Source organism: Miniopterus schreibersii (genome assembly GCF_964146895.1).
Source record: "Miniopterus schreibersii genome assembly, chromosome: 1".
Lineage (NCBI taxonomy): Eukaryota > Metazoa > Chordata > Mammalia > Chiroptera > Miniopteridae > Miniopterus > Miniopterus schreibersii.
In genome coordinates this window covers 28,147,299-28,170,620 of record NC_138101.1, presented here as the reverse complement: position 1 = coordinate 28,170,620, position 23,322 = coordinate 28,147,299, and the positions used below count along the sequence as shown (strand labels likewise).

General features: G+C 46.0%; 1 protein-coding gene across 2 annotated transcripts in view; it reads left to right on the top strand.

The window, feature by feature from the left end:
• The first annotated feature begins 9,602 nt into the window (after nt 1-9,602).
• The window catches only part of USP46 (ubiquitin specific peptidase 46), a 54,527-nt gene continuing 40,807 nt past the window's right edge, over nt 9,603-23,322 (top strand). Inside the window, exons 1-2 of one of the 2 annotated variants that reach the window (XM_081117340.1) lie at nt 9,756-9,953; nt 20,798-21,007. In XM_081117340.1, coding sequence (XP_080973466.1) covers nt 21,005-21,007 — 3 coding nt within the window. In that variant the 5' untranslated portion in view covers nt 9,756-9,953; nt 20,798-21,004. Of the gene's footprint in view, nt 9,954-20,797; nt 21,008-23,322 lie in introns of both variants that reach the window. The other variant, XM_081117339.1, reaches the window with a different exon arrangement.

Below are 23,322 nucleotides of genomic sequence, written 5' to 3'. Positions count from 1 at the left end.
TGTTCATTCCTTATATTCCTTATTCCATTAGTAGCTGTAAAATAGTAATTAAATTAAAAACCATTCCTTCTGCATTTATTAGCTGGACTTCTATAAGGAACAACTTCCCCTCACAGACTATTTGGTTACTCCATAAATGTTTATACAGGGAAGGCAGGATACCTCCTTCCTTTCCTTATAAAATTTCAGAGTAATATAACCTCCAGTAATGATGGGGAAGTTTCCTATTATTATGAATTCAGGATTTTTATATGTCTTACATTTCATCAGAAGTATGCTTTTAAAACTGATGCTGGAGATGGAATCATGAAACGTTGGCATCAGCCTTCTGAGATAGTGTTTCTCAAAGTATGACCACAAACCGTGTCTGTATCAGAAGCCCCTGGGACAATGGTTGATATGTAAATTCCTGGTCCCCACCTGGACCTCCTGGGCCAGTTTTTGGGAGGAAGCCCTGAAATGTGCATTTCTAACAAACTCCTGTAGGGATTTCTGAAATAGCTATGGAATGAATACTCTTATGGGACAACCTCATCAGAGCTTGGGGACAAAGCACCAAGTGGGTACACATGTGAGCAGTTACTCCAAAAAAAAAAGGTCATGAGATTAACCACTGATAATTCAAGAGGCGGGAGGGTGGGTAAACTAGCTCCTTCAAGAAGGGCCTACGTGGGCTATGCTGTGCTGGAATCCTTGCAGTGCTGTATCCTGGTTGAGACAATCTAGATTCTGGCTGCCCACTGTCATTAGAACTCTGGGAAACTTTACAACAGTAGATTGTGTACAAAGCTCGACGCGGTATTGAACTAATCTCTCTTGTGGATTCCCATGGACCAGTATTGTTTTTATCCATAGCTTCAGATCCTGCACAGCTGTTGTCTCCTGGGCCCCAGAGGTTCCCACTGCACGACTATGTCACTTCAGGTAACACAGTTCCATCTCCATTTAAGACGTGGAGTGCCATTATCAATTAGCACTGTTACATGTTTCTATTTTTGAAGTGCTCATCTCCTCTAGGGAACTCATTTGCAATATTTTATTAAAATCCTCTAATGCTTGACATTTTGAGCAAAACATTTGTTTAGTTGGTTTTCCACAAAAGTGATGATCCATTTTTGTAATTTCACTTGCCTTTATTTATTGAATTTTAAATAGCATTATTGAATATACTGACTCACAGGAAAAAATATAGACGCTTTAAAAAAGAGCCTCACTTGCAGATCTTGTCAGTTGAATTTTTTGCAGATTAGAAAAACCTAAACTACATCTCTCAGCATTTTCCTGCCCAGGTGCTTGGGAAGAAAGAACGGGAATCAGGTTCCTGGGGGCATAAAGTCCCAGATCTCTCTGGATGGAGGCAGCCACATTATATGCCACTGAAGTTCTATGTTATGCCAATATCCAGCCCATAGAAAGGGCATGGCAAAGGACAGGACACGGCTGGGCAATCCAGCAGGGCCCTTCAGGGAACCAGAATTATATGCAGCTTGTTTTGAGATTCTTCAAGTTGCTGGCAGGGTCCTGGCATTGTTGCTTCCAGGCAGAAACCTGGCTATTGGATAGGGCAGGGGTCATAAACTCAAGTGCCTGTGGGAGGGCCAAGAAGACAGCAAAAAGGAGTGAAGAGGCCTGGATAGGAAACTGGTGAGCTAGGGGTACATGTCTCCACTGAAGGAGGCCACCCCACTCCGCTTCTGGCCTTTACCAGGATTGTGGACCCTGAATAGCTGGAGCTTTTGACGTTTTAAGAAACACTGATAATCTGAATTTTTATATGAGCTCTCTAGATATCAAATGTTGAATTAATTCAAACGGATTTCAAATACAGCCATGGTTAAACTAAATGTCTGTAGACCACTGTTTTGGGACTTTTGATTTAGGGGATACAGTACTTTAAATTAATACCACAATGAAATAGAAGGGAACTTATATTTTCCAGATCAAAATGAGTGAGAGTTAGTGTCTCTGGCTGGTTTGCTGATGCTGTTAGCAGAGACTCAAAATAAACTGTATGGGGATAGATTAGTTATATTCTAGTCAGTAGTCAGAGGTTAGATGTTTGCAGTTGTGTGCCATTTGTCACCTAGAAGCTCTGGATGAATATATACGGATCAGTGCACAGTCAGAACTCAAAGTCCAAGCTCTACTGACTGTGGGCCAGTGGCGACACCTTCCTATAATGAAGCTATTGAATTACAGAGCTAGTCCCCAGCTCCCTGCATCCTCAGAGGAAAACAAAGCTGAGTAGTTCTATGGATTGCCTTATAAAACTCTAAGCCTTGACTTGCTGGAAAAGAAGGTAGTGAGCATTTAGACCGACAGCTTTTGTCTTTCCGAAGAGTGATAGCCAGAGCGCCTGTTCTGCCGGGATTGGATTTCAGTGTCGAGTTGTCTTCTAATTAGCCAGAGAGAGAAACATGGCTATATAATTACAGCACAGAGACACAGTGATACTTCATGGTTAACTAAGTGCACTTGCAAAATTCATCTGAACTTTGGGGTATTAAATCGAGTTTAAAGAGAAAGTTTAGACTTAAGGAAGTACGTTGAATACAATTCTGTATCCCATAAAAGGCTAAGTGTGCATGGACTACGATTGTAGTTCAGGCTCCATCTGCAACTGGTATGGGTCTTCACCATTTAACCTCTCTTGGCTCCAAGTTGGTTGAATTAATCTAATTGTAATATTCCATTATTTTACAGCTCACACTTCATTTTTTAAAGCTGGTTGTTTTTCTGTTATTGCTTATAATTGTTCACTCTTTATTCACTTCCCTATCTCGTTTTGTTCAGATGAATGCTTCTGTTTGCTAGAAGTTTCAGATGGACCCCTCACACGGCTAGGTTATTGTTTTTGTATTAGTTGTGAAGCGGACTGATGATTGAGATAGGCCCAAAAGGAAACGGGATGATGCGGACTCATTGCCGAAAATATTTTAATGAGTGTTATAGTCATAGATGGTTGGTTCTTTCTGTTCTGCTACAAAAGGAAACACAATTAGTTTATTAAAATATGGTGCTTTAACACTACAATGAAGTACAACTATACATATAACGGCTAAAGTTATAAAGCCTGATAATACTAAAAATGAGGAGGAGAGAGCCACTGGGACTCTGCGCTCTGCTAGTGGAGTACACCTTAGCGTGGCCACTTAAATACCTGTTTGCTGTTATGTCCCAAGTTGAACATACCCTGTGACCCAGCAGCTTATGCTCAAGTATATACTCAACAGAAATGTGTCCACCAAAGGACACAAAACAAAAACGTTCATAGAAGCACTTTTGGCGAAAGCCTTCAGCTAGAAACAACCCAAGTATCTGTCAGTGTTGAGTGTGTAAATAAACTGTGACATCTTCATACAGTGGAATACTACACAGCAACAAAAACGAACGAACCACAGATTTTCTGAGCAACATGGCTGAATCTCATAAACATAATATTGAGGGAAAAAAAGGCAAAAAAGAGTTATGCACTGCATGATTTTATTTGTATACACACACACACAACAACAAAACCAGGCAATACTAAGCTATGGTGTTAGAAGTCAGGATGGGGTTACCCTTGGGGAAGAGAGGACAGTGGGTGGGGGCGGGAAGGCTTCGGGGCTGCCGGTAGTGTTCTAGTTCCTCACCTGGGCCGTGGTTATATGGGCGTGTCTGTTTTGTGACAATTCACTTAAGATTTATGCGCTTTTCTGAATGTATGTTTTAAAAATATAAAAATGGGGAAAAATGATGCTTAGTGCTTAGACATAACAACAATACCTCCTTAAAAAGTTGTAATAACCTATAGGAATCAGCAATAGCTGAAACTCATTATTTTATAACACTTATTTCAGCCAAATGGTTCATAACTACCAACCACCCCCCAAAAGATAAGTAAGCTATCTTGAGTTGCCCTGTTGATTAAATAAAAAAAGTCCAAGCAGCAATGAGTAGAGTGTGCCTAAAATGGAAACATCTACAGTATTATTGTTTCAAAGGTTCCAAATGAACTAGGGATCTATCAACAACAGTGCAAACCATTTGTAGTCAGTGAGCATAACATTCTGAGCCAGCTCCTCACAGCCCGCCTCTTCTCCGCCGCTGGCGAGTCAGTGGCGATTTGCATGTGTGCAGTGCTTTACAGGCCCATGGCACCACGGTCACCACTAGGAGGCGGATGCTCGTGTGGCCTTGTCACTGTCACCCTTAATCTGGCCATCTGACCTCTGACCCTATTTTCTGAGAAGAAATGAAGGACTAGAACCCTAACCCCTGAATGTGGACACGGATGCATAGCAAGAGAGTTCAGTACTGTCTTAGTTGTTTTCAATGGGCCCATGGTTGCCAGCTTTCTAGAAGGGCAGGATCAAAGAGGAGAATTAGTGGTGCTTCCCCCTGAGGGCAGTCTCATTTCCGGTGCCACTTGTGAATCCTTGCCCTCCCACCAGGTGGCAGTGGTGACAGTGTGGTTGTTAAAGCTACTGAAGTAATCACACCTGCGCTGGGAGCACACTAGGGTGTTACCTGGCAAGAAGACACAAGTCTTCCTTTATTGTAAATAGTGTTTGTGGACCCAGAAGGAATCTAACTGCCCTCAAAGAAAGCCTGTTCTAATCTGACCGGGATGTTAGAGCCGCTATACCCTAGAGGAACTATACTTAGAGCTCTTCCAATACACACCCCATTCAACAAAGAATAACGTTTCGTTATAATGTTGATGAGATGCCATAGGAACTTAACTCTTGTTTATATCAATTAGCCGGTGGTAAAACTGGTTTGGTGGCAAAATTGGTTTTGTTATACGTTTCTTCCACTTAAAGTCACAGAACCTATTGACAACTTTGAGTTAGAACTTACTGTATTTATTGAGTGCCTACTATGTGCCTCACTATTCTGAGGGATATGGTGGTAAACAAAGTAGTCAAAACCCCTCAGGAGTGATGGAGCTTCTATGCCTGTCTACTGTGAAGATGGAGGAATTTCCTCAACCTCATGGATGGAATTCCTCTTTTCCAAAGCTCTAGGGCCTTTGATCTGCCCCCCCAATAAGGGAACTCCATCAAACCTCACTTCTAGCTTAATTAACCTCTCATCTTTATTTTTTTATCTTCATCTGAGGATATATTTTCCATTGTTTTTCAGAGAGCGTGGAAGGGAGACAGGGGGAGAGAGGGAGGGAGGGAGGGAGGGAGGGAGGGAGGGAGGGAGGGAGGGAGGGAAACATCGACGTGAGAGAGACACATGGATTGGTTGCCTCCCACACGTGCCCCAACCAGGTCCGGGGATGGAGCCTGCAACTGAGGTACCTGCTTTTGACCAGAATTGAACCCGAGACCTTTCAGTCCGAGGGTGACACTCTAATTACTGAGCCAAACTGGCTAGGGCATCATGATTTTAGATGTAGTTTCCCTGTTATAGGAACTCCAATTTGATGCTCACTCCAGAGTTAGCTTATCTTTATTTCACATTAATTGCCTGCAAAAAGTAGCGAAGACATTCATCAACAATGCCCATGAGCACTGCCAATGACACCGAGCAGTGCAAGCACTCTGACTGCATTCTTTTATCTTAGGACCACCAGTGCCTCACACGGCGCCTGGCACAAAGCTTGTCTCTAATAAGTATTTGTTCAGTTCATGATGAAAATTGATAAAGGCTGTCATAAAGTTCTCACACAATTGAAATATAATCCACAGAAGCCAGTTTGGTTTCAAACTCAAGTCTACAGCCAGCAAAATATTTCCCCCTCAGATGGCCAAATGTTTACTAACATTTGCATATCAAATGAGCTGCAATAACCTATTTGGCAATGACGAAAAAGGGAAAGGAATGAGTGTGCCAGAACAGTGCTTAAGACGACATGAGATTTTAAAAAATTCACTTGACAAGGTTCCTTCACTCCAGAAGCTCCCAGGCCACTTGGAAAGAGGCAATTGTCCAGATATTTGATAGTTGATTTCTTGGCTCCTCTTATGGACAAGGAACTGTCTTTAGGTGTCAAATGAGTCAAATCTATCTCTTTATGTCTGATGAGGGTTGGGAAATAAACATTAATAAAAAATCACATGCACAATTGTAAGAGCAGTGATCACATATAGTGGTCAGTACGTGCCAGGCATATTTTTAGTACTTTACATATACTAATGCAATTCTCCAAGGGGTACTCTTATTAGCTTCATTTCATAGAGAAATTGTGGCATAGAGGGGTTAAAAAACTTGCTTGAGGTCATACAGCTAGTGGAGGCAGTCTGCATCCAGGGTTCATTTTTAAACTACCTACTCTACTGTCTCTATGCTGTGCTATATAGCATAAACATATTTATAAATATAACGTCCAGGAAGGGACGACGAATGGTGCTGTAAGAACATATAACAAGGGCATCTCACCTTGTCTTGGGTCATTGGAAGGCTGAGTGGTGTCAGCTAAGCAAAGAGGGGAAGCAGGAGGGAGACAGACAAGAAACTGGTAACAACAGAGGAGAGAATATGGAACCACCTGGATGCGGGAGTTCATTGGTGGTGGTGGTGGGAAGAACAATCTGGAAAGGCTTCATGGAAGAGGCAGATCTGGAGGAGGAAGAGCCCCCTGGCCCCCAATGATTGGTTTAGGGAGTAGAAAGGAAAAGGAAATATCATGAATTTGGAATGAGCCTAATGAATTTTGGGGGACAGGGACACTGGTTATTAGGATTCTTTCAGTGGTGAGCAGCAGACAATTTGAATTGACCAAAGAAAACAAAGACTTTACTGACTTGAGTTGCTAGAGAATCCAGGATATCAATCCAGCAGCAAGTGGATAAATGATGTTGTTAGGGTCTGTCTTCCATTCCTCAGCTTCGGTTTTCTGTGTTGGCTTCACACTCAGACAGTGGAAAGATTACAGCTCTAGATTTTATCCAATCAGCTCAGCAAACTAAGAAGGGGGAGTACTTCTAGCCCAAAAACCCAGGGCTGACTCTCATTGGCTCAGCTTGGATTACAACCTCCTTGCAGTGAACCAATCACTGTGGCTGGGCTATGACACTCTCATTGGCCAAGCTGGATCCTACGCCTTACTCTGGAGCCAGGGGGCAGGGTCACACACACCTGAACCTTAGGTTCTGAGAATGAGAGGGGGCAAGTTCCCCAAGGTAGAAGCGGGGAGCTGGGCAGGGAAAAACAGAGAATGCTGCTGGTTGGCTGGAGCAGTGCTCTTCACACTTTATATGCAAAATCTCGTTTAGGAGGTCTGAAATGGGAACTGAGAGTCTGCACTTCTAACAGGCTACTAGCTGAGACCAAAGCTGCTGGGTTACAGACCACATTTTGGGTAGCAAGGGGCACACTACCTGAAGGGACTGTCTCCCTCAAATTCATTTAGGCTCTTTCGTGCTAGCCTATAGTCCATTCTCCCATCTGCCTACTCTTCCCAGGTCTAACTGTATACTTTCATACCAGCTAGCTCCTATACACGAAACACTTCCTCAAAGTTCTCTCATTAGCTTGTCAACATTTTCATGATTTTACCTCTTATCGCTTGCAAATAACGTTTCCTTACCGAGTAAAGCTAAAGTTAACGATTATTCTCCTCCAGCTGAGGCCTTTTCCAATTTACACCTGTGAATACCAACCTGGTAGTAGTGTAAAAATGTATTTAATTATTCATGAGCCTGACAAGATCTGCTGTGTTCAATTGATTTGTTGTGCATGTAATTCACTGCCTAAGTTTCAATTTGGATGTTTGTCTACATTGAACACTTCAGTTTTAGGCTATATGCTGTTAAAAGGCATGCAAAAGATTGTTTTAATTTGCTGATCTAGCACTCAGTCATCAGATGATGTTCAGTTTTCATTGTGTCAATGGTGTTTCAGTACTGTGGACTTTGCAATCCATTGTGCCAATGCTGGCAGAAATACTGAACTCTTATGGTATAAAACTTCCATATCATTTAAGGCTTTGGATTAATGCTTTTATGGTGGAATGTCTATGAAATTGAGTCCCGAGGCCTGAGTTTGAGTCCTGAGGTTGCTCCTGAACTTGTTTTGTGACTTTTCTCAAGTCTTTAAACCTTTCTAGGCCTCAGTTACCCAACTGGCTATAGTTTGGGTTTTTTGCTGACTTTTTCTCCTCTCCCAAGGTGCTCAGCCAAGTTAGTGCACCAGCTTCATTTGTATGTAATATTTGGGTAACATATGATCCAGGCAGGATATCTGACCCCCTAAGCCTCATTTTCCCATCTGCAGAAGGTGATGATAATAGCTCCTATTAACCGGTAGTTAGGGTGGTGCTGGACGATCGTGAAAGAACATCATGACTGACAATGGTAAGAAATCAAAGTTAGAGGTCACCATAATAAGGATCTGTTTGGAAATAAGATATAGGCAGAACGACTTAACATAAGAACATAAGCAGGAATTGACTCCTCAAATCCACTGAAAGATACAGAGCCAATATGAACCCACAAAACTTTAGTCATCAGTTGTCTTTCATTTCCACCCAGGTCCTTGGGATGTTAGCAATCGACGGTTCTCATATCTTAGTGTGCAACATCGGATAATGGAGATTAGCAGTGCGATATTTTCCCTTGGTTGGATAAATGCTCTCTTCAATTATATTAATTTCTCTTCCAATTAAAGCGTCATTAAATATATTGGTTTAAGAATTACCACGTGTTTCACTTGTACAACTTTCCTGTTGAAAGCACTGAACTGCTGCTACCTTGCAGGTAGAACGGTCTCGCACGCTGGGAAATGGGCTCCTCCACTAGCACGAACGGATCTGCTCAGTGGCTCGACTTGCTCTTGGAGCCAGAAGCCACGGCCCCTTCACGCAGGACCTGTGTCCAAGCCAGCACAGCACCCGTCTCAAAACCTGGAGGCTGGGTGCCCCAGAGACAGGGGTCTTTATGATGGGTTCAAGTTCGGTTCTCCTTTTCGGATTCGAACTGCTCCTCAGACAGTCCCCGGCCCCTGGCCAGCGCCGAGGCCCGTCCTTTGTACCTGCCGAGCGCGTCGCTCGGCCCCCGCCCGGCCCGGGCTCCTCCCGCTCCCGGCGCCCGTTCCCAGGCGGCGGCCCGCGGGCCAGGGCTTCCCGACACGCCCAGGTCCTGACCCCGTTTACTCCTTCGGTCCCCGCCGGTGCCATCTGGCTGCAACCCCGGGAAAAAGTAAAAGTTGGCCTTAGTCACCCCTGCCCTCTGCGTTCTCTACTCGAGACGCGGGGTTACTGGAGGGCGGCAGGCAGGAAAGAAAGAAAAAGTGAGGACAGAAAACGGCCCCGCGTCCTTGCCGGCCCCCTCCCCGGGGTCGGTGCCCGCGCCCGGGCGCCCCCACGCCCCGAGCGTGCGGTCGGCCGGAGGCGCGGCCCTTCCGCGGGCGGTGCCCAGCGCCCGGCGCCGGCCCCGGGTCCCCGGCGGCGCCACGGGCCCGGAGGAGGCCGCGCCGTCGTCTCCGGGGCTGCCCGGGGGGCGCGCGCGGTGCGCTCGCCGCAGCCGCGCCGGCGAGGGCCTGGCCCCGCGTTTCAACCCAAACGTAGTGAATAAGGAAATAAAAAGGCAAGAAAACGGCCGCGCGGGGGCGGGGGCGGGGGCCGGGCCGCGGGCGGAGCAGGGAGGGGGCCGCGGAGCCCGAGCCGAGGCGGCGCGCGGCGGGGGCGCGGGGCGCGGGCAGCACGCGGCGCGCTCGGGCCGCCCTTCCTCCGCGCGCCGGCCGCGGCCCAGGCTCCCTCGCTCCGCCAATCCCCGCCCTCCGCTCGCCCGCCCGCCTCCCGCCTTCCCCGCCCTCCCGCCTCCGCCTCCTCCCTCCCGCCGCCCTCTCCCAGCCAAACTGAAAGCCGGACCCCGGCCGCTCCCGCCGCGCGCCGCCGCCCGGCCTCCCCGGAGCGCTCCACCATGGACAGTCCTGTTTTCACCTTATAAAGATGGCGGTGCGGGATCGCTGCAACCTTTAGACTAATGACTGTCCGAAACATCGCCTCCATCTGTAATATGGTGAGTGGCCGCCGCCGCCGTGGGGGTCGCGCCCGAGGCGCGGCGAGGCAAAGAAAGGGAAACCCGAGCCGCAGCCAGCCCCGCGGCGGGCGGGGGCGGGGGCGGGGGCGAGGGTGGGGGCGGGGTGGGGGGGCCGCGGGCGGCCGGGTGGCCCCGCTAGAAGTTCCTGGCCCCGGGCTGGGCGCGCCGGCCGCAGCCCCTGGAGCCCCCGGGGGAGGGGCCCCGAGCCCTGCGCCCCCCTCTCCGGCTGGGGACCTGGGAGCCCGCCGGCTGGACCCCGCGCCGCGCGCCTCCACCCTCGGTTTGCGGTGGTAGCGTCTTGGGGGAAGGCCGAACCCGGACGTCCCGGGGGAGGGGTTTTGGGGGACAAACTGGGGATGGGGGGGCACTCATCCTGTCCTTGCAGAAGCAGCCCTGCCTGCCGGGCCTCCCTGACCGCCCTCATCTCATTCTGAGTTCACTCAAACTGGATTTAAAATTCACTTTGCAAAGGCAATCGGTGTATCTGGAGACATTTATGTCATAAATGTCATAAAGCTGTAAAGTGCAAAATTGTGCTTAGAGAAGTGAACTTCACCTGGTTTGAGAAAGCGCAGTAATTTGTTTTAGACGCCTCAGTTTCCCCATCTGTGAAAGAGGGACAAGGTTATATGCAGTAACATTTGAAGGCCCAAGGGTGGTGGGGCTGGTTGTCCTGCCTGGTGCACACTGTAGACCCAGTGGAGGCTGGTGGGTGTGGGCACAGCAAGGGGACATCACTAGGCTCTGATGGGGACTGGTGCCATGGTGTGGCGATGGCTTTGGGTTTCTTCCATTGCTTTCCCTTGCTCTCCAGTTTCTGCAGGAACAGCTTCTAGCCCTTGGGTCCTCAGGGTGCACCCTGCTGGCACCCCCACTTGTCAGAGCCTACGCGTGCACACCTTGCTCCCTGGAGTAAGACATTGCCCTCCTGTGCAGGGTGAGAGAGAGTGTGCTTTGCCTTCATTCTACAGGGTCCTCCCCGCCCTCGCTCCCCGTCAAAGCTCCCCTATCTCCAGCTGGAACACGTGCTCTTTTAATGCCAGGTTGGGGGAAACCTCCCTTGTAGCTAGTAATACAAGCCCCTAAAGGGAATCTGAGGAGGCTTGATTGAGAAGTCTGGAGGTAAGGTGATCTGACTGCCCTTCCCCCATCACACAGCCTTTTCAATCTTCTGTCCCACATTTTGTTGCAAGATTAGCACATAGCAAAGGAGCATTAAGGAGCCATGTGTTAGCTCAGGAGTGGAACTGAGACCCACTGGTACTGGCTTCAGTTTTCAGCACTGTTGGATGTGGTCACTGCCGTGGTCAGCAGAACAAATGGCAGGGGCCTCCCAGAGTGATAGCTGCCAAGGTATTGGCGTCGGACCAGTTAGATGTGGTGGGTGGCTCCTGGAGCATATCAGTTTCCTCTCTTTTCCTTCCTTCTCCATACAGAGATGGTCGTCTGCTCCTTCCTGTCAAGTGGCATTAATGTTGCTCGGTGCAGTGAAAAGGTGATGGCTTTCTGCTCCGGTTCTCTCTAAGCTAAGATCAGCTCCTGAGGGGAACTCGGAAACCAGAGCAGCTCGAATACTCTTCTTTCATGCTTGCTGGGGTGGCCTGAGGCTTATAGGGCAGTGAGGTGTAGTCCCAGCCCTTGGTGGTATTCCTGCCCTGCTTGTGTGTGGTGACACCTCTCTGTACTAAAGCAGCTTGGAAACTTGAGAGCTAGTGAGTCCCAAGAGGAAGCCAGCCTCCAGCTTTTTTTTCCCACCCTCAGTGCAGCTGCAGCTTCTTGGCACACCAGGGCAGAATGTCACTACCTGTGTCCAGTGAAACTCAGCCAGGGAGGCAAGCTGCAGGGAGGACATGCGAGGAGCCCGCTAGTGCTGTGTCTGGAGAGTTGACAGCCTCGTGTGGAATCTTTAAAAAGGCACCAAATTTAGGCTCATCACCCAGGTGAGGGGAGGAACCAACACTTCGTAAGTAGGGAGTTTAAGGTTCCTATTTGGACACTGTGTCTTAAGCAAGTAATGTAGAGTTTGGGCTGTAAAGTTGGACTCCCTGGGTTCAGGTCCTGGATCTAACACAGACTAGCTTTTTGTCCTTGAGCAGAATGATGATGCTTCCCACCTCCTAGGACTGCAGTGTTAAGTGAGTTACTATGCCTAGGGCAGAGCAGGTTACTCCGTGAGTGCTAGCGATTGTCAGTAACATCTCATGTTGCCGTCCGTTGTTTAAAGGACAGTAGAGATGATGCCTTCATGGACCTGATGGAAGCAGCCACTAGTAAACAACCCACATGTTCATTTATGTAAACCAAGCCGAATGGCAGCATACAAAAGCTGGGCTGGGAGTCCTTAACCCCGCCCCTTATAAAAGGCTCTTCAGGTCACCCCTGTTCCTCCCAGTCTCACTTCCTACACGAGAAGGCTTGGTGATGAGGAGACGGCTGTCTCTTCACCGCATCAGGCGTCAGTTTTCGTTGGACTCTTTAGATTCTTCATGCCATGATGAATTGTTTCCAGGTAGGTCTTCTGTGGGTCTCTCCTCACTGTTTAGCTTCTCTCTGGGGCTCTTATGGAGCCTTCTCTCTCCTAACTCTATTGGGTGTCAGCTGGTTTGAGTAGTTGTAGTCAGATTGCCTTTTTTTTTTTTTAAAGCAGATGATTTGGCATATTTTAAACACACTGATGTTTTTCCAAAAAGGGTGTTAAACAATATCATCCTTCTAGGTAGGACTTGAACACACTAAGACCTCGCATTGAAAAATGGATTTGTTTTGTCACCAGACAAGAAAGATCCCAGCAGGGCAGAAATAAAACCTGTAGCAAATCCTTCATGTGATTGAGAAATAAACACCTTTTTTTCTCTCCTTCTCCTTAAACTTCTTGTGCTAATTTTAGATGTAGGGGACTTGGAAAATATTCACATCCTTCCACTTGTCCCCTTCCCCACTGAAGTCTCATTGTCCATTGGATATTTGATGCTAGTTCCCATTTGTTTTAATTTTACTTCCGTGTGAATTCCTGCCATAATGATTCTTGATCAACTTGCTTAGGGCTTGTCAGCTTAGCCACACAGCGTGTCTGGTTCACAGATAATAAAGCTTGTTTGGCTGGTATGTTGTAATTTTAAAATGTACTAGCTGCTACCAAACATGAGGAAATGTCCCTTGTTGATAATCCTCTGACTTTTGTCCAGACCAATAGATCTAACTTCCTATGTATTATTACGGCCCTACTAATGGAAAGCTTTTGTTTTGAGTAAGTTGAACACAGTTTGAAGAGCTTGAGGAATTTTCTGAAGAGGAAGCATTTGTCAGTAGAAGCCAAAAAGTGCCCTCTAGAAATGCACTTGGACGGATGCAAATTGGTCTAAATCATCTCATCTTAATTTAACTTTGTTAATAGTGCTGTGAGATATACCATAGAGGAAATGCCATGTATCGAGGAGATTACATTTTTGTTTCCATAAATGGCCATCTGTTGAGGACCTGCTATGTCAGCGTTGGCACATACTGTGTGCAGGTGCTAAATAAATGAATGAAGTGAGCCCCTGTCTCCAAGGAGCTCAGCAGTTCTTAACATTGATACAGGTAAAAATTTCAGCATAGTGTGATATCCATACAGAAAGGTTGAACAAAGCCTCAGAGGCTGTCTATGGTGGCAAGACTCATGAGCACAGCAGGATGTTTCTGTAATATATTTGAGTTGGAGCAAAGTTTGACTGTTTTTTGTATGAGAACTTGATGTTAGTCAATGTAACTTAGCACTGGAGTGTGTACCATTGGATATCTCTCCAGTTAAGCAAGAGTCCAATGGTGCCTTTGAACAAATTGTATTTCTTGCAACTTTAGTTTTTCTCAACTTTTAAAACTGATTTTTGTTGTCAAAAGCTTCTTAGTAAGTAGTATTTCTTAGAGTCTTTATGAAAAAGACTTAATTGGTTAGTAACTGCTTGAGGACTTCACGACCGTGGTTAAGCTGTGTTGAACTTACCAGATGTTGGCATTTTGGCATCCATTGAACAACCCCTGGATATTACTGGACACCATTGTGAATGCCAGATTTGAATTTTTTTAAATTAATGAAATCACCTTGATATGAAGGGAAAGTAAGATAAGTAAAAATGTGAAACAAAGCTAGAGGATTTCTATAGAGGTCATTTTATTTTGGTAAGTCAGTTACTTACCTGAGGCACATATTTTGAGAATCGTTGGAAGAAGTTTTTGTTTTTGTTTTGTTAAATATATCTTTATTGATTTCAGAGAGAGGAAAGGAGAGGGAGAGAGATATAGAAACATCAATGATGAGAGAGTCATCAATTGGCCGCCTCCTGCACACCCCCGGCTGGGGATCGAGCCCGCAACCCGGGCATGTGCCCTGAACGGGAATCGAACCCCGATCGCCTGGATCCTAGGTCGACGCTCAACTGCTGAGCCACGCCCGGCCGGGCTGGAAGAAGTTTTTATGAAAACATTGAAAAATATGTAAATCACATAATTTGGGAGAAGAGATAATTTGCCTTTTCCTCTGTTACTCATGCTTCCCATTCTCAGAGATAATTGGAGACTGTAAGTTTAGTTTAATGTATCAGCTGGGAGTTGTTACAGTCGCCTGTGAGGGTCTGCTCTGATAGTTTTCAGCTTTTAGAAATTGCTGGATAGGGTGGGTTAATGTTTAAAGAGAAATTCTCTTCTGGCCTCTCGGGTCTAATGCAGGCGTTTGTGTTGGGTCAGGCAGGTCCTAACAGTTAAGTCTACATATTTTTCAGTTTTTTTCTGGGAATCCTAGGGAGAAAATCAAATTGAATGTCAGTATTAGTTAGAATTAAAGATTGTCATACCATTTGCTGGATATCAACTTTATATGTTCCAGTTCACCCATATAGTAAAACCTATTTATCTTTTTACTAATGTGGAATTTCGTTATATTGGAGTTATAATTGAAAGTAATTTTAAATTTTGATTCTCTTAGAAATTAATAGGAAATTTTCTTGTTTGTATGTGTGTGTGTGTGTGTGGTCCTCCCCACCCCAACCTGGTCTGTCTGATTAGTTTGAATGAGTTGAAGTTTTAAGATGGTGTTTAATTCTGTGGTACCATCAGAAAGGTATCTCTTGGTGGTTTTATCTCTAGCCTACCCATGGAGCAAGCTCAAATCAAACAGATTAAAAGAGTTGTAAAAGATGGTGTCTTTTAGTCTAGTTAACTCTTCTGGCCTAAATATATATATATTTTTAAACATATATATATTTTAATATATCTTTATTGATTTCAGAGAGAGGAAAGGAGATGGAGAGAGAGAGATGGAAACATCAATGATGAGAGTCATTGATTGGTTGCAGCTCACAACCCGGGCATATGCCCTGACCGGGAATTGAACCCTGGTCGCCTGGATCCTAGGTCGATGCTCAACCGCTGAGCCACGCCTGGCTGGGCCTGGCCTAAATATTTTAATGCAGCTTCATATACTAAACCTTCAGTTTTGTTGAAACCAAATTCTCATCTGAGGGTTTGAAAGGCCTTGCTGATCTTTTAAGAGAAAAGATCACCCCAAAATGAGCCAGCACAGACTTTCTTGAGGCAAATTCTGTCTTAGCAACCAACCTCAGCGCTGAACGTTGTGTAATGTTTCTGTCCTGGGGTTGCTGCTTAGAATTTTGGGGATGCTTTAAGTCCTCTGCATGGAATTTTACCATAATTCCAAGAATGATTATTTGCTATGGATGGAGTGTGTCGGGGGGGAACCCTATTGGCTCCTAAAGCTTCACTTTGCACTTGTAGGTCCAACTTTTCTCCTGCCCACCAAGTTCCAATGTCACTTTCAGAATCTGCAAGTGCTTTGTAGTGGCTCAGACTTGGGACTCTTTTTCTGGGTGTTGGTAAATTTCAGGCATATGGAAAAATATGGAGACTAGAGTGAGTACCTATGTATCTACCTCCACGTGAAGAAATAAAATATTACAAATACAATTGGACCTTCCCCCATCTCATTCCCCTTCCCTTTAGACAGTGACCACTGTTCTGAATTTGCTATTTATTGTGTGTTTTTATACTTTTACTGGATATGTATGTGTTCATAAACCAGATATAGTATTGTTTCCTTATGCTCTGTAATACTGAACAGCTTCTCAGTTACATTACGATTTTAAGATTATCCATTAAGATACATTCATTGTAGGTTGTTTTTACTGCTGTATAATGTTCCATTTCATGAACGTGCTGCAATATATTTATTCATTTCATTGTTGATCAGCACTTGTGTGTTGCCATTTTAGAGCGATGGACAGCTTTGAACCTATCTCCTGTGCATGTGCTTAAAGTTTCTCTGTGGTCTCTACCTAAAAGGGAAATTGCTGAGTCAAAGGAGATGGGCATCTTCGACACTCCCATGTTGCCAGATTGCTCTCCAGAGCAGCCGTGCCAATCTGCATTCCTTCCAGCGGTGTTTGGGAGTTCCAGTTGCTCCACAGGCTTAGACACACCCGACATGGTTTGACTTGAGGTTTTGCCCATCTGATAGGTGTGAAATGCTATCTTCATGGTTTGAAATTTGTACTTTCCTGTTTACTAGTGAGGCTGAACATCTTTTTATGTGTTTATTGCACTGGGTTGTTTTTAACCCAGAGGGTTTGGAACAGTTTTCCAGGGTTTGTAAGTCAGGATTGCAGTGGTGGTTTTGTGGGAAAAGAGGGAGAAGGCAGAAGAAGGGAACCCAAAAAATGTCAAGAAGGATGGGGCTGGAACAAAAGGTACAGGGGAGGGAACGGTGACGGATGAAACAGGTGGGTCCTGGCAGCAGGAAGACTAGACTAGCAGATACCTCGAGCATTGAGAGTAACTTCCAGATACATCCCCGTGCTGGCCAGGCCCCTCGTTCAAGTCACGTTTTTTCACACGCTGTTTAATTGCGGTTGGCTTTGGTGAAAATCACGTCCGGGACCTTTTCCAGTGAGAACAGCAGAGAGGCCGGGCTGTGGAGCTTTCCTGTTTACCCCGCTGCCTTTTGAAGCCCGGTCAGAAAGGCCATGTGAAATTAGGCTCTTCCTCCAGGACGCTTCCGCGTCCTTCAGGTTGGGTACACTGCCGGGAACCAGCCTTTACCAGGGTCTGCTTGAAGATTCTTGTGGAATTACTGTCTCAACTGTTTAGAAAACATTCCCTGCACTTGATTTTGATTTGCAGAGTGTGACAGATGTCATCTTATTGGATACAGACACGTATGGTTTAAAAAATATGACTGACAGTAGCTTTAAAAATATGTTATACTTTAGTGGTTCTTTGGTGTACCGAGGAATTGTGCCCACACATGCATTCTCTTGTTAAGAATTGAGATCTGTCCTGGCTGGTGTTGCTCAGCGGATAGTGTGTCGTCCTTTGCACTGAAGGGTCACAGGTTCGTTCCCTGCCCTGGTCAGGGTGCTTGCAGGAGGCCACCAATTGCTGTGGCTCTCTCACATCGATGTCTCTCTCTCTCTCTCTCTCCCCCCCGCCCGTCCCTCCTCTCCACTTTTTCTAAAAAAAAAAAAAACAATGGAAAAATAACTGTTCCCTTCCTCTCCCCACTCCTTCCTCATTCTGTTACAGGTAATCTGACAACCACAATTTAAGAACTACTGCTTTCCCTGGGTAATAACCTTGACCTCCTAAAAAAATATTGCTTATAGAAATTACTTGCTATGTTAAAGTTTTTTAAACTTTATGTAAAAATTTTAACTTCAAGAGCTATAGATTGTTGCCATTCTGCAGATGTATTTGTTGATATTACATAGCCAGGCTTTTACTACTTTATGCTCCTAGGACAGGGATTCCCAACCCTGGCTATGTATCACGTCACATAAGAAGCTTTTAGAACAAAAATTTAAAACATCGCAAAATATTAACACCCAAAGAGTAAGGAGAAAAGAATGTATTTTAATATATTTATACCCAAAATACCTACTCTTCAGGTTTAACAGATATTAGAATTTAGTCATAGTTGGTTGGGATTCTTTTGTCATAAAACCTTAAAAGATCTCTAACCACCCGTCTCTTTCCTCTCCCTTCCTCCCAGAACTCGCCATTTTCCCGGAGTTGGTATGATGTTTCCTGTGCATGTCTTCATACTTCATAGTTATGAGTCCATAAGCAGTATATCAACGTGTATGTTTAAAAATGCAGCCGTTTGCAGCTTTTTTCACTCAGCATTTGTGTTTGAGATTGTGTTGGCACACACAGCTCTAGCTTACCCGTTCTGACTGCTCGCTAGCCGTAGTCTTCAGCTTACCGATGGCTTAGTTATGCATTACCTTCGTTAGGGGCAGTTGGATAGTTTCCATAATGTTCTCTCTGGAAACAGTGCCGCAGTGAATGTCCCTGCTTCTGTCGTCTTTACACACGTGCTTTCATTTCTCCAGGATGTAGCCCTGGAAGTGGGAGTGCTGCTCTTAGGATGTGCCCGTCCGCAGCTCTGTTAGGTAGTGTCCAATTGCTCCCCAAGTGGTTGCACCAGTCAGAGCTTTATATTTTTATTTTTTATCCCCACTCGAGGATATTTTTTCCATTGCTTTTCAGAGAGAGTGGAAGGGAGAGAGAGAGAGAGACATCGATGTGAGAGAGACACATCGGTTGGTTGCCTGCCACACTCCCCCTGACTGGCCGGCGACGAGCCTGCAACTGAGGTCCGTGCCCTTGGCTGGAATCGGACCTGGGACCCTTCAGTCCACAGGCCTGCGCTCTGTAACCACTGGGCCCAAACCAGCCAGGGCCAGTCAGAACTTTTTTGATAGGAAGCTTCCAGGACCCCAGTGTTGGAGCTTCTGAGTGTACATAGGGGTTAGGTGTAGGTCGGTCTGGGCGGATTTCAGGCACCTGCATTTTTTTTTAATTACTGCAGTTTATTCTGATGAGTAGCCAAGGTTGGGAGACCACTGCTCGCTCTGGCGATGAACCCCGTGAGGCCAGGGGCTGTGCTGGTCTTACCGTCGGTTCCCCAGTGTTCAGCACAGGGCCTGGCGCATGTGGTGGGCGCTCAGTAAATAATCCTGGGGTGAGTGAATGGAGAGGTGTAGCTCGTAGGTGGAAGGCCTGCCTGGAGGCCAAGCAGTGCGCAGGAATCTCCCGGGGACCTTGTTAACATGCAGATTCTGGTTCAGCAGGCCTGGAGCGAGATTGAGCGTTTAGCGGCGTCTCTGGTGAGCACATGCTCCTGGGCTGGGGAGCGCGCTTACGGCAGCCCCGCCCTAGGAGACCAGAGGGAGACAGGCTCCTTCCTGCGGCCCTAGAGAGGGGGCTGGGTTTGGGGTCTCACTGGGTGAGGCTCGAGTCTGGCCCCGCATCTCGGCGGCACGCAGGCAGACGGTGAAGTGTCGCCCTCGGCTCCTCACGGGGAACCCAAGGAGATCCTGCCCATGGCAGCGTGTGAGCGCTCTGGTGCCTCGTGCACGTTCCTTTCACACCTATTCTCATTCTTTCTGTGAATCCATATTTTTCTTCAGTTTTCTTCAGGGGGCATTTGGGGTGGAGAGGGATGGGGGAAGGACAGTGGGCAAGAGCAGAGGCAAAACACCGTGTTTCTCTGGTGAGGCCCACAGCTCTCTCCCAGTCAGCTCTGCCCTGGTGCAGGTCACAGGATAGTAGGGAGACGCTCTTAACTTATTCCCCAAGTCAGACACTTAAAAAAAAATGTTTTTATTGATTTTTTTTTTTTTTTGATTTTTTTTTTTTTTTAGAGAGAGAAACATCAATTGGCTGCCTCCTACATGCACCCTAACAGGATCGAGCCCATAACCCAGGCATGTGCCCTGACTGGGAATTGAACCGCGATCTCCTGGATCATAGGTCGATGCTCAGCCTCTGAGCCACGCCGCCTGGGCGACACTGCCTTTTAAATGCAGGGTTTCATTCAGGGTATTTCTGTAACTGTGGTCCTGTCTCACCCATTTGAGAGAGGCATTATGGTGTGCAGAGAGGAGGGCAGATAAATAAAATAAATAAAAATAAAGTGACATTCAGGACTAGTGTGTATGGTATGCCGGGTGTGTGTGGGGGGCACCTGTTATTACCAAGTGTCTCTTGGAAATAGAGACACTTTGGAGAAGTGTCTCTGGAGAAGAACCGTGGAAATGGATCTAGTTCCAAGAGCAGCAGGCGATTCTCAAATGTCATTTTGTTGTTCTTCCTGGTTTTCGTTATATCTGTGAACCACCTGAACTTACTTACTTAGTAGTTTTCCTTAAATTTGCTCATTTCCTATTAATTTGGCCTCATACCATGCTAAGACATCTGTGAAGTAATGGTTTTGATGAGCTGGTTAAATGCTTTTCGAATACATATAAAAAACACAGTTACTTAAAAACATTCCTACTTGTGCTACCCGAGATTATCTCACCTCTCTCTGGACTCGTGGTCTGGAGTTTGGGAGGCACTGGCTCAGATAAGAGGTTCGTTATGGTGGTTCACATAACTGGCTATTGGAGGAGCACCGTTAAACTGGTTTGCAGATTATGGGCTGGTGAGTTTCCTTGGGAGGCAGGTTGGCTGTGGGTGAGATCTGGCTGGAGTCCACACTGCTGTTGGTTGTGAGAACTTGCCATTATTTACCCTCTTAGAGACTGTTTCTCATCCATAGCCTGTGGGTGATCAGAGAACTTAACCCCCCTGGGGCATTGCAGGACTTAAATGGAATCATTTCTGTCTAGTGCTCAGCCCAGTGCCTGGCCATTTGATTACTGTTTTATCCCAGAGCCCCTCTTTTCCTCACCAGCAAAGGAGTTCAAATGATGTAGTTGGAATGAACCCTGAACTAGGGACCCACGGTCCCGAGTCCAGTCCTGACCCTGACACCTTGTGGCTTTCAGGACACTGGGCAGGTGACTTAGGCCTCTCTGAGTCTATGAGATGTTAAGAACCATCCTGCTGGTGCGCAGTGCTGAGGAGGAGATGAGCGAGCGCGTTGTAATCCAGCTTCCATCAAGACGAGACCAGGAAGGGAAAGTGCCCGTAGCGGACAAAAGGAGGAAGAAGCTGTGATTTCTGACTGAGATGTCTTGGAAGACGCAGTGCTGATGGTGTGTAACAGAGCTTCTGTATGCATCAGTCAGGATACCATGTTTTTCCTTTTCCTGATAATGAGGGCACATCATATAATAAACAAATTTTAGTCTAATAGGCATATAACATATCCTTTTGTTTCATTTTGTACATTACAGTTAGGCATTTCTGACTGAAAAATACACAAAGTAGCTAAGCTCAGTTTATTTTTATTTTTTCAGTTACAGTTTACATGCAGTACTATTTTGTATTGGTTTCAGGTGTGCAGCATAGTGGTTAGACAATCATATACTTATCCCCTGATATTTTCAGTATCCACCTGGCACCATACATAGTTATTACAATATTATTGACTATATTCCCTATGCTGTGCTCTACATCCCTGGGACTATTTTGTAATTGCCAATTTGTACTTCTCAGTCCCTTCCCCTCTTTTATCCAGTCCTCCAACCCCCCTTCCCTCTGGCAGCTATCAGTCTTTTCTTTGTGTCTGTGAGTCTGTTTCAGGTTTGTTTGTTTGTTTGTTCATATTCTTCTTTAGATTCCACATATAAGTGAAATCTTTTGGTGTTTGTCTTTCTCTCACTGACTTATTTTACTTAGCACAATACCCTCTAGGTCCATCTTTGCTGTTGCAAATCAGTTTTTGTGTTTTTTTAAATAAAAATGTAAAGTTTTTGAAAAGGTAATATGACTTCACATGGTAGAAATTTAAAATTGTGCAAAGGATTTAAGTTGAAAATACGCCCACCATCCATTTCTTGTCTCTGGCATTGATCAATATCTGCAGTGTCGTCTTCCACTCAGAGGCGTCTTACGCATATACAGCATATTTGTTTATATTTCTCTACCAGTTTTTGAAAACACAAATAATACTTAGAGCATATACTCCTGTCCGGATCTGCCCTTGCTCTTTGTGTCTTGGAGGTGGGTCTGTGCCAGCAGGTGGAGAGATTCCACATTCATTTTTTATGGCCGCGGAGTATCCAGTTGCTTGAGTGTATCGAATTCACTTACCCGTCCCCCACTAACGGGCACCACGGTAGTTTCCAGCCCTGGGTTTTTACTTAACCATCCCCCACTAACGGGCACCGCGATCGTTTCTAGCCCTGGGTTTTTACCGTCGGGGCGATAGGGAACAACTTTGGCCACACATCACTTCACGTACGTGGGAGGATGGCTGCCGGCCGACTTCCTGGAAGTGGATTTCCGTTTCTCGTGGTGGTGGGTTTGCCCAGCCGCCCTCCCCCAGCGGTCCGTGTGACGCTTGTTGCCCACAGCCTTGCCGAAACATGGGGGAAATGGTGGCTCCGTGTATATTTAGGTTGCATTTCTCTTCCGAGGAGTGAGTTTGAGCAGCCCTTTACACATGTAAGAGAACAAGCTCGATTTCATTTAACTGCTTTGCTGTTGGCAATTATTTTCAAAGTCTGTAGGGAAGGACCCGTTTTATTTTTATTTTCAATCTGTTGTAGACTGATATTTCTGTAAACTACAATAAAAAAGCATTATGAGCAAAGTGGAATAAAAACCCCAAAGATACATAAAACACAAACCCCAATTTTTTTATTACTAATCTCGGCAGATACAGAATAACTCATTCATTATACATGTTTTCAGTTTCTGAACTTAGCTCACGGTGGAGCATTAACACTGAGTGATATTGGCTCTGAAGAACTTGCTCCATCTCTTTTCCCTCTTTGCCACACGGTTTGGGGATGGGAGCAGAGAGCGCGGAATTTTACACTTCATATTTCGCAGTCAGTACACGACAGGATGTTTTTGTTACGTTAGAGTAAAAGATCGCTGATGGTGCGGTCCCGATGCAGAGGGCTTGGTTCCCAAGGGCAGGGATGCCACGTAAACACATTTAGGCGGTTCTCCCACGCTGTGAGGCGGGGACACTGACATCCCGGTTTTTCACTGACGAAGACCTTGAGCTTGAACTAAAGGGGGTTGAGGGGGGAATGCTCAAAATCGCCCCCTTAGTCCACTTTGCAGAGTTGGCCTCCGACCTGGGGCTTCGCCAGGATCTAATACCACCTGTGCTGCTTTTCTGGGAAGTGATAGGAAGGGTACTTCTGAGTAAAAGAGGTGCTCGTGAGACCCAAAATCAAGGGGGCGTCCTGTCACGGTGGCTTCGCAGAACATTGGATTGGGAATGGGGCTCTTGCTTGTAGCTCACCGAGTTCAGTGGCTGACCATGACTGTTTCCTTCTGCTCCACCTTCAGCTGGAAGACAGGCCCAGTGTTGTTTGTCCTGCTTCTGGGTTGACATTTTATCTGTGCTTGAGAACCTTTTGTGCTGCCTCTAGACACGTGGAGAGTTGTT